The 12,993-nt window shown below is 41.1% G+C and overlaps 1 protein-coding gene across 4 annotated transcripts in view; it reads left to right on the top strand.

The window, feature by feature from the left end:
• Window positions 1-6,956, top strand: part of LOC144070653 (bile salt export pump-like) — a 76,856-nt gene extending 69,900 nt beyond the window's left edge. For all 4 annotated transcript variants that reach the window (XM_077595083.1, XM_077595201.1, XM_077595157.1 and 1 more), the window contains 7 exons: window positions 857-1,060; window positions 1,142-1,383; window positions 1,550-1,706; window positions 2,720-2,917; window positions 3,911-4,117; window positions 5,962-6,108; window positions 6,388-6,956. In XM_077595083.1, coding sequence (XP_077451209.1) covers window positions 857-1,060; window positions 1,142-1,383; window positions 1,550-1,706; window positions 2,720-2,917; window positions 3,911-4,117; window positions 5,962-6,108; window positions 6,388-6,588 — 1,356 coding nt within the window. In that variant the 3' untranslated portion in view covers window positions 6,589-6,956. The remainder of the gene's footprint in view (window positions 1-856; window positions 1,061-1,141; window positions 1,384-1,549; window positions 1,707-2,719; window positions 2,918-3,910; window positions 4,118-5,961; window positions 6,109-6,387) is intronic.
• The last annotated feature ends 6,037 nt before the right edge of the window (window positions 6,957-12,993 follow it).

The following is a 12,993-nucleotide window of genomic DNA, read 5'->3' as shown; positions in this document are numbered from 1 at the left end:
CTTCTTTTTTTCATCATAAATGATGCGGTAGCACTGTATGGCATGATTCAATTGATTTGCAAACTTTGTGCAACGTTCAATATTTGGGTCCTGCTGCTCGATCTTTCTGTTTATAAATGGTACTGACGGTCGAACGATTCAAGTTGTATGCCCGTGAAACGCTCACCACTCTCACGCGCATCAAGCTTCGTTATTATTGTCACTCGTTTCAAATGAAATGGCTTGCTTCTTCCTTGCAACTCCCTCAATAGAAGCCTTTCGCTTTTTACCAACCATATTCAATAATGGATGCACGAGATATTTAATGATACAAATGAAAAAGGTTCTTTGCGCACTGGAGATACGTTCACGCACTTCCGCATTGCAACGAAGAAGGTAGATGCTGGGTGAGCTGAGCCCTCACAGCGCCAGGCGTATTAGCGGCGGAAAGAAGCACTACTCGGAAAAAAATACAAAATTAGACTTACGAACATTTTTCGACTTCAACGCAATTTGCAGACATGTTCGTATGTACCGTTGTTCGTAAGTTGAATGTTCATAAGTAGGGGAGCGTCTGTATATATATATATATATATATATATATATATATATACATATATATATATATATATATATATATATATATATATATATATACACACACATATACATATATATACATAAACATATACATATACACTGCTACCCCTCGCCCCTACCCCGATTATTTGGGGCTTGATTCTCTGAGTTCAAATGAATTGAATCTCTACCATCGCCAGTGGCACCCAATATGTTAATGTCGTTGGTCTGACTGGTGCTGTTCAGTCTAGATTTGTCAACAAACAATTTACAGATGCACGTGCTTCCTTCTCCACAGGCCACCGGCTCCCAAATTGGCATGATACTCAACTCTCTGACTAACATTGGGGTAGCCATCCTCATGTCCTTCTACTTTAGCTGGAAGCTCACATTGCTTATCCTCTGCTTCCTGCCATTCATTGCGCTGTCAGGCGGTTTTCAGGCAAAGATGCTCACTGGATTTGCTAAGCAGGACAAACAAGCTATGGAGGCTGCAGGACAGGTTAACATCTCATTCGATTCACATGACAAATGAGAAATGAACAATATTTATTTATAAATCAAATCCCATCAAATTTTGCAGATTTCAGGTGAAGCTGTCAACAACATTCGCACCATCGCCGGTCTTGGAAACGAGAGGAATTTTGTGAACACCTTTATTGCCCAGCTGGATGTGCCGTATCAGGCTGCTCTGAAGAAGGCCAACATCTACGGGGCTTGTTACGGATTTGCCCAATGTGTCGTCTTTTTGACCAACTCGGCCTCCTATCGATTTGGGGGCTATTTGGTGCGCCAAGAGGGGCTCCATTTTAGTTTAGTATTTAGGTATGTAAAAAAGTCACTTCAATATAAAAATCCAAACTGAAGGACAAAATAGACAAGAGAGTCTCAGTTATTCTGTTTTCTGGGAGACATATTATTCTACACTCTGAAATTCCTCTAGTTCTCACTTTCTTTGTGTAAAAGGAGCAATTGTGTGTTTGTTGTGCAGGGTCATTTCTGCCATTGTCACTAGCGGCACAGCCCTAGGTAGAGCTTCCTCCTACACACCTGACTATGCCAAGGCCAAGATTTCAGCTGCGCGCTTTTTCCAGCTGCTGGACCGAGTGCCTAAGATTAGCGTCTACAGTGAAAAAGGAGAAAAATGGGTATGCGAGCACAAATGTACAGTTGAACTGATACCAGACGCCTAGTCACCTGGATTTGAGGATCACGATACGGTCCAATACTTAATAGCGACACACAATAGCAATATATACATTCTTTATGGAGCACTCATTGAGCTCATTGACCGCCATTGATGGCGCTAGATATCCAATCCATTTTGATTGGGGGAGGCTGATATCGAATGATTGCTACATACTTTTACATAAAAATATCCAGAAGAATGTATAAAAATAGTATCAAAAGGTTTTTATTTTTATTCTTTTCATTGCCAAAGTCTGCCACAGTTTGTCACATGCCTATTAAGGGATGATAAGGAGGAGTGGCATGTCATATATAAAATCATTTTTCCACACTTTGCTTTTTTAACAAGATCCCAACCAATATCATTGCTACTTCATAAGAAAGGGTTAGTGCAGCAGTGGTTAAAACCAGGTTAAAAAAATAAAAATAAAAATGGACTCAATCCCCGGAGGGTTCCCACCTTCTGTGTAGTTTGCATGTTTTCTCTTTGGGTGTGTGGGTTTTCTCCAGGTACAGCCAACTATGGGCACCACGCAGGGGGTACCCCAAATGGGTGGCCAGCCAATTGCAGGGCACAAGGAGAGGAACAACCATTCACGCTCACTCATACCTAGGCACAATTTAGAATGGTCAACCAGCCTACCAAGCATGTTTTGGGGATGTGGGAGGAAACTAAGTACACGGAGAAAACTCATACAAGCCCGGGGAGAACATCCAATAATTGAGGACCTATCGGAGATCGAACCGCGCTCACCAGTCGGCCACTGGGCCACCAGAGTTAATTGAGTTGGTTGAGCTGTTTCCTTAATTTCATCTTTTAAGTGGCAATATGCTAAAATTACTTTGTTGTCAATCTAAAAGCTGTTCATTTTTATAGCAACTCTGTTTCATCTGTGACCAGTGTAACTCTATATTTCTAAAACAAAACCTTTTCACTCCTTTCTTTTCCCCCATCCCCACCTTCCTCTACCAGGATAATTTCCAAGGGAACATTGAGTTCATTAACTGCAAATTCATTTACCCCAGCCGACCAGACATCCAGGTCCTCAATGGACTGAGCGTGGCTGTCAAGCCGGGAGAGACTTTGGCCTTTGTGGGTAGCAGCGGTTGTGGGAAGAGCACCAGTGTGCAGCTTCTGGAAAGATTTTATGACCCAGACAAGGGAAAAGTGGTGAGGACATAGCTATACAGGAATAACCCCAAAAACCAGGCCCCTAAATTTGGATAGGCGTAATTTTGTGATTGTGCGAATAGAAACTATATATGTATATAAAATTACGGCATTTCAGTTTTTTTCTGGATATCATCTGAAAAATCAGTCTCTTCTTTTTATTCCAAAAAACAAAACAGAAATGACGTCTATAAAAGTTTGGGGTCTGTTTTTATGTCTTTAATCAACTGCTCTGCATGATAACTGCTCTCAAATAATTGTTCTTTTTTTCTGTATTCTCATTTGTACAGTGAGATCCCAAGTTTTATTAACAGATCATTCATAATTTTAGAATAATTTTATCATATTACCCACCACAGGCGTCAAACGCCAAGCCTAGGGGCCAGAGCCGACTCAACATAATTTTATGCAGCCTGAAAAGTTAGTTGTGTTGATGTCTATTTTCTTAAAATTTAGATAATAGTAACAATTCTAGGACTTATTCCTTATCGAAAATAAATTCACATTATTATTTTATGAATTCAGAAATTGAAGAGTTTCTTTCCTATTTTTCCATTTTGGTTAAGAAACAAACAGTATTATATTAATCTTTACTGTTTTTAGGTTTTTCATTTATAAAAAAAATAATAATACAATTTTCACCTTTTTATATCAAAGGAAAAAAGTAAACAGTAAAATGCAAAAAAGAAAGTAATGGCAGTCCAAAGGAAACAATTACTATGCAGTCCCATCTTTAGATCATTTCAGATTTGTACAACCAAAATTGGTCTATTGTCAAGTGTCAATATTCTATTGCCACTTATCTTGATTGGAGGAAAACTCGCCTGCCAAAAATAAATCATTGCTAAGATGTAAAACGTCTTAATAGACCAGAAAGTGTCTTGGGAGCACTAGAGGATTTAGAATTAAGGAATCACAGATAGAGTAGATTGTGTGTCTATTCCTTAATTATAACAAATTTCTAATTATGGTAAAATCAATGGCCTCTTACAGCTGATTGATGGTCGCGACTCGACTATCGTCAATGTGCCTTTCCTGCGTTCCAAAATTGGCATCGTGTCGCAGGAGCCAATCTTGTTTGAGTGCAGCATTTTGGAAAACATTAAGTATGGTGACAACTCGCGGGACATCAGCATGGACGAGGTCATCTCTGCTGCCAAAACGGCACAGCTTCACAACTTTGTCATGTCTCTACCAGAGGTAGGTTAATTGATAAACTCATTGAACGCTATAGATGTCCAATACATTTGAATTAAGAGATCTGACAGCGTATGAACATAGTCCTCCTAGGCTCCCCTCTCAGTTAAAATGGCTTGGACGTGTACTAGTGACTAACACATTTTCCTTAACCTCCTAAGACCACAACTCTTGCAAGGCATGGATTTTTATTTTCTCTTTTATATATAGGCTAACTTGGACGTGATGAGAGTAAAAACAAAGAGTTATCTTTTTACATGAAGTAGTTTCTGAGAAGAATGAAGTCCACATCATAAGTTGACGCCAGTAGACCCTTGTAGTCCAAAATTGTAGTCTTGACAACCAAAAATGTGATGTCCACACGTGGACGGCAGGTCATAGGAGGTTAATGAGAAAGACAGTTATTCAAATAAAGACCAAGTTTCTTAGGCCTCTGAGAAAAGAGAAAATCATGTTGAAGAGCAAACAATGACACCACTTACAGTGCAGCCATTTTTTGATGTGAATTAAATTGAATGCTGTTTACTGTCACTATACAAGTGTAATGAGATTTAAAGCTTCACCACGAATGGCAAAAATAACAACAACAAACAAACAGACAATTATATAATCAATAAATAAGTAATAAATATATAAGTAGTCCAAGTGAGATCAGCAGACTGGAGCGGCCTTGTTCCGTTGGAAGTCCAGGATGAGTTTTTTTTATTTTGGAGACGTTCAGCGCCAAGTTGTTGAGAGCGCACCACTAGCTGAGTCTAACGACTGAACAACAAACAAGTAAATATCACATAAACACGATTCCACATGAATTCTGGTGTATTGGAAATGGGATTAGCTGATGTCATAAGGAAGGGCAAGCAATCAAGAATACAGTAATACCTTGAGATACGAGCTTAATGCAATTTACTTGCATCTCAAATCAGTTTTCCCATAGAAATGAACTAAATACAAATTAACCCAGTCCCACCCTCAGAGAATACACCAAAAACAGGATATTATAATGGAAAACATCTTTTTATTTGTTCTAATTCACCACCTATTTACAAAGTAACAAACACCTATCTAGATGTTATGATTTTGAATACAAAAATTTGACAATATTCAGTACAGACAGACGGTAGTGTGGAGTCCACGGACGAAAGAGAGAGGGAGAAAGGGAGAGAGGGAGAGAAGGACAGAGAGATAAGAGAGGGAGAGAAGGATAGAGCGAGATAAGAGAGAGAGACTTGACGGCATTGCGCTCGTACCATAACATAAACTTTAAATTTAACTTAAATGAACTTAGACTACTATACATACACACTTAAAAATCAGTTTTAATCTTAAATTACACTAAATTTAAACCTTCTTGTGCGATAACCGAGGCAAAGATGTTAATGTATTCCACCGCGGCTTTCAAATCGGAATTTCCTGGCTTCTCTAGGCCTCAGACACGAGTGTTCATTTTTTTAAAATTATCGAACCAGCCACGACTCGCGATGCTGTTCTCATAAGCAGCGTCTCGAACACTCGGCCACTTGGCGGCCGCATCGGGAATCGTCTCGTATGCTCGTATCTCAAATTTGTCTCGTATTTCAAGGCAAAAATGTACTCCGAATTTTCTTATCTCAAATTTCTCGTATGTTGGGACAAGGTATGACCGCACTTGCATTTGGTTAGCTAAAATGGTACTGGGATTGATAACTTGGCTGCCTTGGACACCTCCTGAAACAGTGGCTTTCACTGCCATTTTTCCCCAATATTCCTCCTATAAAGGAATAGGTGCGTTTTCTTGCCAAACAGCTATAGATAAAGACCAAAGATCACACTTCCTACATTCATCTCAATGTATCATATTTTTTCATCAGAAATACAACACAAATGTCGGTGCCCAGGGTTCTCAGTTATCTCGAGGGCAGAAGCAACGCATCGCTATCGCCCGGGCAATCATCCGTGATCCCAAAATCCTTCTTCTGGATGAAGCCACCTCAGCTCTGGACACGGAGAGTGAGAAGGCGAGTTGTAAAGTGAACAATTCAATCTGCATTATTGAGTGGCCGTAGCGTGGCTGCTTGATATTCTTTGTGTGCCAGCGGTAAAAAGAGCTGTTTATCCCTCATATACTTATTCTTTCTCACGGCGGACAGTGGCCTTTTATAAATTCATACATGTTGTGGAAATGCTAATCCTGTCATTGAAAGAGTGAGCTCTTATTAATCAAGCCATAATTGTAAAATCGCTAATATCCCGCCGCTTGAATGTCGATGATATGTGACTTTTCTTACCTGCTGCAGACAGTGCAAGCGGCTCTGGACAAAGCTCGAGAAGGCAGGACCTGCATTGTTATAGCCCACCGGCTGTCCACCATTCAGAACTCCAACATCATAGCTGTTATGTCCCAAGGCTATGTAATTGAGAAGGGAACACACGACCATCTCATGGCCCTAAAGGGTGCTTACTACAAGCTGGTCACCACCGGAGCACCAATCAGCTAAGGAGTCATAGAGTTCAACCAATCCGAAATAAGTGAGATGAGCAGAGAGTTATTATCTGAGTTGATAAGCTGAAGTAGACACTGGTTGAACATCAAAACGTGGGCTGAATCTTTCTGGTTTTCAGTATTTTTATGTGAAAATTGTGATGCTCTTAAGAGTATGGATCAAATGTTATGTTTGTTTTGTTCGGTAAAACACAGATTGCCACATGTGAAAAGCGAGTTGACATAAGTAAAACATTTAATGACTACAGACAGACAATAAATAATCCATTGTCTTTAGCAATGATCGCATTCAAAGTAGAGAACTGTATAATCCAGATGCATGATTTATGCTGAATAGAAAATTAAAGTTAGCAATGCAAGTCACTAGACTGTTCATTCATTTTCGGAACCGGCTATTTTCACAAGGGATGCAGAGGGTGCTGGAGCCTATCCCAGCTAACTACGGGCACCAGGCAGGGGACACCCTGAGTCGGTGGCCAGCCAATCACAGGGCACAAGGAGACGGACAACCATTCACGCTCACACTCATACCTAGGGGCAATTTGGAGTGTTCAAACTGCCTACATGCATGTTTTTGGGGATTTGGGAGGAAACTGGAGTACCTGGAGAAATCCCACGGAAGCCAGGGTAGAACATGCAAACTCCAGACAGTGAGGAACACCCTGGGATCGAACCCCCAACCCAGAACTATGAGGCCAATGCGCTAATCATGCGGCCGGCCGTCGGGCCACCCCATTAGACTACTACTATAAGTAATTATGTTTGTATATTAGTTCATTCATTGGCTTGAACAAATAAAATCATTTACTATACAATGTTAAAGCAATTACAACAGTATGATATGTTCTTTAGTTTCATTGTTTTTGTCAGGTCCGCTCTTGACATTCAAAAAAAGTCGAACACAAGTAAGCTCACTAAGGCAGGTGTATGAGGTTTTTAACCGCTTCTGCAGAAAGGGAGGGGCACGAAGCAAAAGCTGAAAGATGGGTCTATCTTCCCGCTTTTCCAAAGTAGTCTCCCACTCTACCCCCTCTGCTCCGTGGGCTTTATTGAAACAAGATCATGTGACATAGAAGTAGGCGGTGATACAAAAATGGGAGGTGACACAAAAGTAGATGACGCGCCTTAACACATAGTTGTTGTTACTGTAAGATTCCAGTAGGCGGCCTCTCTGTAAAATTCTATTCTAGTGACTAAAATATAAGAGAATCTAAAACAGGGGTCCCCAAACTTTTTCCTGTGAGGGCCACATTACTTTTCCCTTCTCTGATGGGGGGCCGGTGTCAGTTTATAACAGAAAAAGTGTGACGATCGTAGGGGAGCTTAAATTTTTTATTGTTTTCCAGAAAGCCACACATAACCAAATAACCCTTTCCAGGTTCTTTACAGAAAAAAGTCAGGAAACAAATAACAACACTATTAATGAAATGAATAATAACTAAATAACCCTCTCTGAGTTCTTCACAGAAAAAACAGGAAATAAATAACACTATTTATGAAATAAATAATAACTAAATAACTCTCTCTGGGTTCTTCATAGAATAAAAAGCCATGGAACATTAACTTTCTCTTGTGCCATGCACAATCTTCTCCCTTTGCTCTGAAGTTTATGCACGACACCACAACCGTCATTACAGAATCCCACGTCAACATTTTGCAGCACAGTGCTTGCTGGTGAATTCGGCAGTGGACTCGTAGCGGGGCGGTGAGACCACTTTTTTTCCAACTCCCGGTTCATGCGTCCCATTATTAGACCGCGAGTTTCGGCCACCATGCTAGGAGCCCCATCAGTCGTGATTCTAGCTAGCTTTGACCAGTCCAGGTCCAACTTCTCCATGGTTTGGCACACTTTGTCAAAAATATCCTCTCCTGTTGTGGTCCCTTTGAGACTTTGGAGGGCTGCCAGATCCTCGCAAATCTCAAAGTTTGCGCTAACTCCACGAATAAAAATGACCAGTTGCGCTGTGTCTTGCACGTCCGTGCTTTCATCCAGTGCTAATGAAAAAAAGTCAAATTCTTTCGTCTTCTGCTGCAGCTGGGCATATACATTACTCCCGATTTCTTCAACGCGTCTGGTCATTGTACTCACCGACAGACTTACGACATTAAATGCATCTTTCTTCTCGGGACACACCTCCTCCGCGACAGTATCCATACATTTCTTAACAAACTCTCCGTCAGTGAAAGGCTTACCGCTGCTTGCTATCAATTTAGCAACCCGAAAGCTGGCCCGAACGGATGCCTGGTTCTGCTGAGATAGTAGTCCACTTTTTCGCTTTGAGAGTTTGTCTGCTCGTATATGGCCTTGCAAGCTATCGTACTTGTCTTTGTGACGGGATTCATAGTGACGGCAAAGATTGTATTCGCGATGGTCCCAGGGCTCCGCCCTCACCTGCGATCGTCCAGATGTCTCGGTAACACTGCTTGTGCATGCAACGGTGGAGGTGCCCGCATGCATCAAAGGGAAACACTCTCCCCACGCGTGTCACCAAAGAAGCAATGCGAAGCCCCGCTTCACTGGGATGATTTGTGGGCTCAGCAGGGGTGCAATGAACCAAACACAAGATTAAAACGTCCCAGTCTTCAAGGCCAAATAGGAAAAAAATCCGATAGCGTCTCTGGTATTGTTCAGAGGGCCGGTCCAAATGTGACAGCGGGCCGTAGTTTGGTGACCCCTGATCTAAAAGAATACATTTCACATTTCACAGTTTTAAGTGCCAATAAGTCAATGTAAAAGAACTACATATTCAGAGCAGATCTCCATCAAGGGCAACCAATGAGCTGATATAACTACTAGTTCTTTATTGAATTAATAGTTTGTCAAATGGACTTGCTATTTCGTATATTGTTATGTGACACATAAGTTTAATACGTAAACCAAAATAATAAATAATATAAGACTGAAAAGTGCAAGGTGACCCAGCAACTGAGTTGTTAGTGCATAGGCCTCACAGTTCTGGGTTCGATTCCAGGTTGGTTGTTTTTTGAATGTGGGAGGAAACCAGAGTGCCCGGAGAAAACCCACACAATCCCAGGAAGAACATGCAAACTCCACATAGTGAGGACCCACCTGGAAAGTGAGGCGGACGCGCTAACCACTGGGCCACCAGGACCCTTATACAGACTCACACAGATCCATAAGTAGTGGTATTCTCATCTCATTTTCTGAACCACTTTATCCTCACTGGGGTCACAGGGGGTGCTGGAGCCTATCCCAGTTAACTTCGAGCCAGAGGCGGGAATTGGTGGCCAGCCAATAGCAGGGCACAAGGAAACAAACAACTATTCACACTCACACCCATACCTAGGGGCAATTTAGAGAGTCCAATCAGCTTACCATGCAGGTTTTTGGAATGTGGGAGGAAACCGGAGTACCCGGAGAAAACCCACGCAGGCCCGGAGAGAACATGCAAACTCCACAAAGGTGGACCAACCTGGATTTGAACCCAGGTACCCCACTGTGAGGCCGACGCGCTAACCACTCAGCCGCCAACTACGGGTACTGTACAATATATTGTACAATAAAAATACTTTTGGAGCATTATACCTCTGTATAGTTAATACTGATGACGTAAGGGGAGGTAAAGATCTGGCAGACACATCCGTATGACACACGGAAAAATCTGTAAATAGAGAAGGAAACTAGCGATGCTTTTATCGTGTGACAAATTGGGCCCAAACATTAGGATTTTAAGGAAATCATAGCATGCAAGTTCAAAAAGGAAGCTGAATCATGAGAATTGGATTGGATTGGATAACTTTATTCATCTCGTATTTGGGAAATTACGTTGTCACAGTAGCAGGAGGGTGAGGATGCGGGAATAGGAAAGGCATTTTAGACATAAATAGATAGGTAATAAGTAGGTCAAGAAATAAATACATGAATAAATATATGAATAAATAAGCGTGTTGCTTAGCACATATATACATACATACACATAAATGTACATGCATGCATACGGTAGGTCTTAACACTCAGCCATTTTTTGTTAAAGAGCCTGACAGCTGATTGGAGGAAGGATCTGCGGAGGCGCTCCTTCCTGCAATGAGGGTGCTGCAGTCTATTGCTAAAGGAGCTTCGGAGGGACTCCACAGACTCATGCAGGGGGTGGGAGGTGCTGTCCATGATGGACATCATCCTGGTCAGCATTCTCCGCTCTCCCACTTCCTCCACAGAGTCCAGAGGACAGCCCAGAACAGAGCTGGCCCTCCTGACCAGCTTATTCAGCCTGTTCCTGTCCCTCTCCGTGCTCCCGCATCCCCAACAGAGCACTGCATGAAACACTGTAGATGCCACCACAGTGTTGTAGAAAGTCCTCAGCAGTGTCCTGCACACTCCAAAGGACCGTAGACTCCTCAGTAGGTAGAGGCGGCTCTGGCCCCTTTTGTACAGGGCATCTATGTTTGTGGACCAATCTAGTTTGTTGTTGAGGTGAACACCCAGGTACTTAAAATTCTCCACGATTTAAATGTCTGTACCCTGGATGTTCACCTGAGTGGTCTGTTGAGGATTCCTCCGAAAATTGATGACCATTTCCTTTGTCTTGAGAAAAACCAAGACAGAGGAGAGCCTGACATGGAAGGATCTTTGGCTCCATTAACATCAAATTTAACCGTACTGAATGGTAAATATCTTACATTGGAAAGCAGATTGAATGAAAAAACTAATAATTTATCAACTAAATATATTAAAACCATAACTTTTTGCTGGTGCACTTTTGGCGACACCTATGCCAACAACTCAAGCCTTGTTGTTTCAGTTCCCATGTCATTTTTGACAACTCTTTATTGTCCACACATCATTTGTCAGTTGTTCAGTGCAGTCTTCAGTAAAATGTTTAATATTCACTTTTCATTCATTCATCTTCCGTACAGCACATCATCGTAAGAGTTGTGGGGGGTACTGGATTCTATCCCAGCTGACTGGCCGCCATGTCAGCCGTAGAGCATACAGAGAGACAGACAACCAGCTGCACTCACAATCATACCGCCACGAGCGGGAATCAATCCCACGTCTACCCGCACCAAAGTCAGGCGAGTGACTCCCTATACCATCAGGAAGCTGCTTTTCAAAATTAAAAAAAAAGAAATCATTTTTTTAAACTGCATGTGCACAGAAAAGATTCCATGTTTAACAATAAAAAATAATTCATTGGAATGTTAAAGTACATTGCTTTTTTTATGAATAAAATCAGGATCGGCAAAATTCTACCCTGGCAGGTAAGGCTTTTCAGATATCAGTGCTGGGCCAGACACTTCTGATCGTTGCATGCCTATTAACAAGCCATAATACTGCAAAACAAGTTACATTCTAAAAATGTAATGTAAAATTGAAGCAATCGTAGACATAATTCTGCAGCAAAATATATGCCTTTACAAAGCTTTAATTAATTAGGTATTGCTTTAACAATATGCATAAATTAAGGCTGTATCATACTAAAAGTTTTTTTAAAAATATTTTGCAATAATTTAGATGATCATTAAATTAACAATTTTTTATATTTACCTTTCTGGGAGTACTAGTTGAATGAAGAATATAATTGCTGTGAATTAGGATTTTATTTTTACTATGTATGTTCAATTTCATTAAATTGCATGTGTAATCAATGAATGTATTATAATGTATATATATACCAGTGGCGGGCGGTGCATTTTCTGGTAGCGCCTTCAACGTATCAATCAAACCCTCAAAAAGTATTTTATGGCTATAAAACCTCTACTGCAGCTACAGCTGCGACACATAAAAAAAAATCAATAAATTAATGCACAAAAATGGGGTAAAATCCACTTCCTAGCAGCATTTCATGATTAAATACAAATACTGGAGCTTTTCAGACATTAAAACCAGGCCAGGGGGGTGATTTTCCTGGGAAAAGACAGCGATGAACGTCAATGGCGTACGGGCAAACATTGCCCGAAAATGGGGTAAAATCCAGCCGAAACCAGCATTTATTGATTAAATACAAATACTGGAGCTTTTTAGACATCGAACCGGGCCCGGAGTATCATTTCCCCGGTAAAAAGACAGCGATGAACGTCGATACGTCCATACGTGAAATGAAAAAAAATGCACTAAAATTAGGTAAAATCCACTTCCTAGAATCATTTATTGATTGAATACAAATACTGGAGCTTTTGAGACATTACAACCAGGCCAGGGGGTGATTTTTTCCGGGAAAAGACAGCGATGGACGTCAATGGCGAAACGCCAAAAATTAAACTGGGGTAAACTCCACTTCCTAGCAGCATTTTGTGATCAAATACAAACACTGGAGCTTAAATACAATCACTGGAGCTTTTCAGATATGAGAACCGGGCCCACAATTGAAATATTGTTTAGGAATATAGCCATATTTTACTCACCAAAAATCCTTTTTAACTGTACACAATATCCATCCTC

Source organism: Stigmatopora argus, chromosome 1, assembly GCF_051989625.1.
Source record: "Stigmatopora argus isolate UIUO_Sarg chromosome 1, RoL_Sarg_1.0, whole genome shotgun sequence".
Lineage (NCBI taxonomy): Eukaryota > Metazoa > Chordata > Actinopteri > Syngnathiformes > Syngnathidae > Stigmatopora > Stigmatopora argus.
Note: the sequence above shows the minus strand (reverse complement) of the source record. Positions and strands in the feature narration are given on the sequence as shown.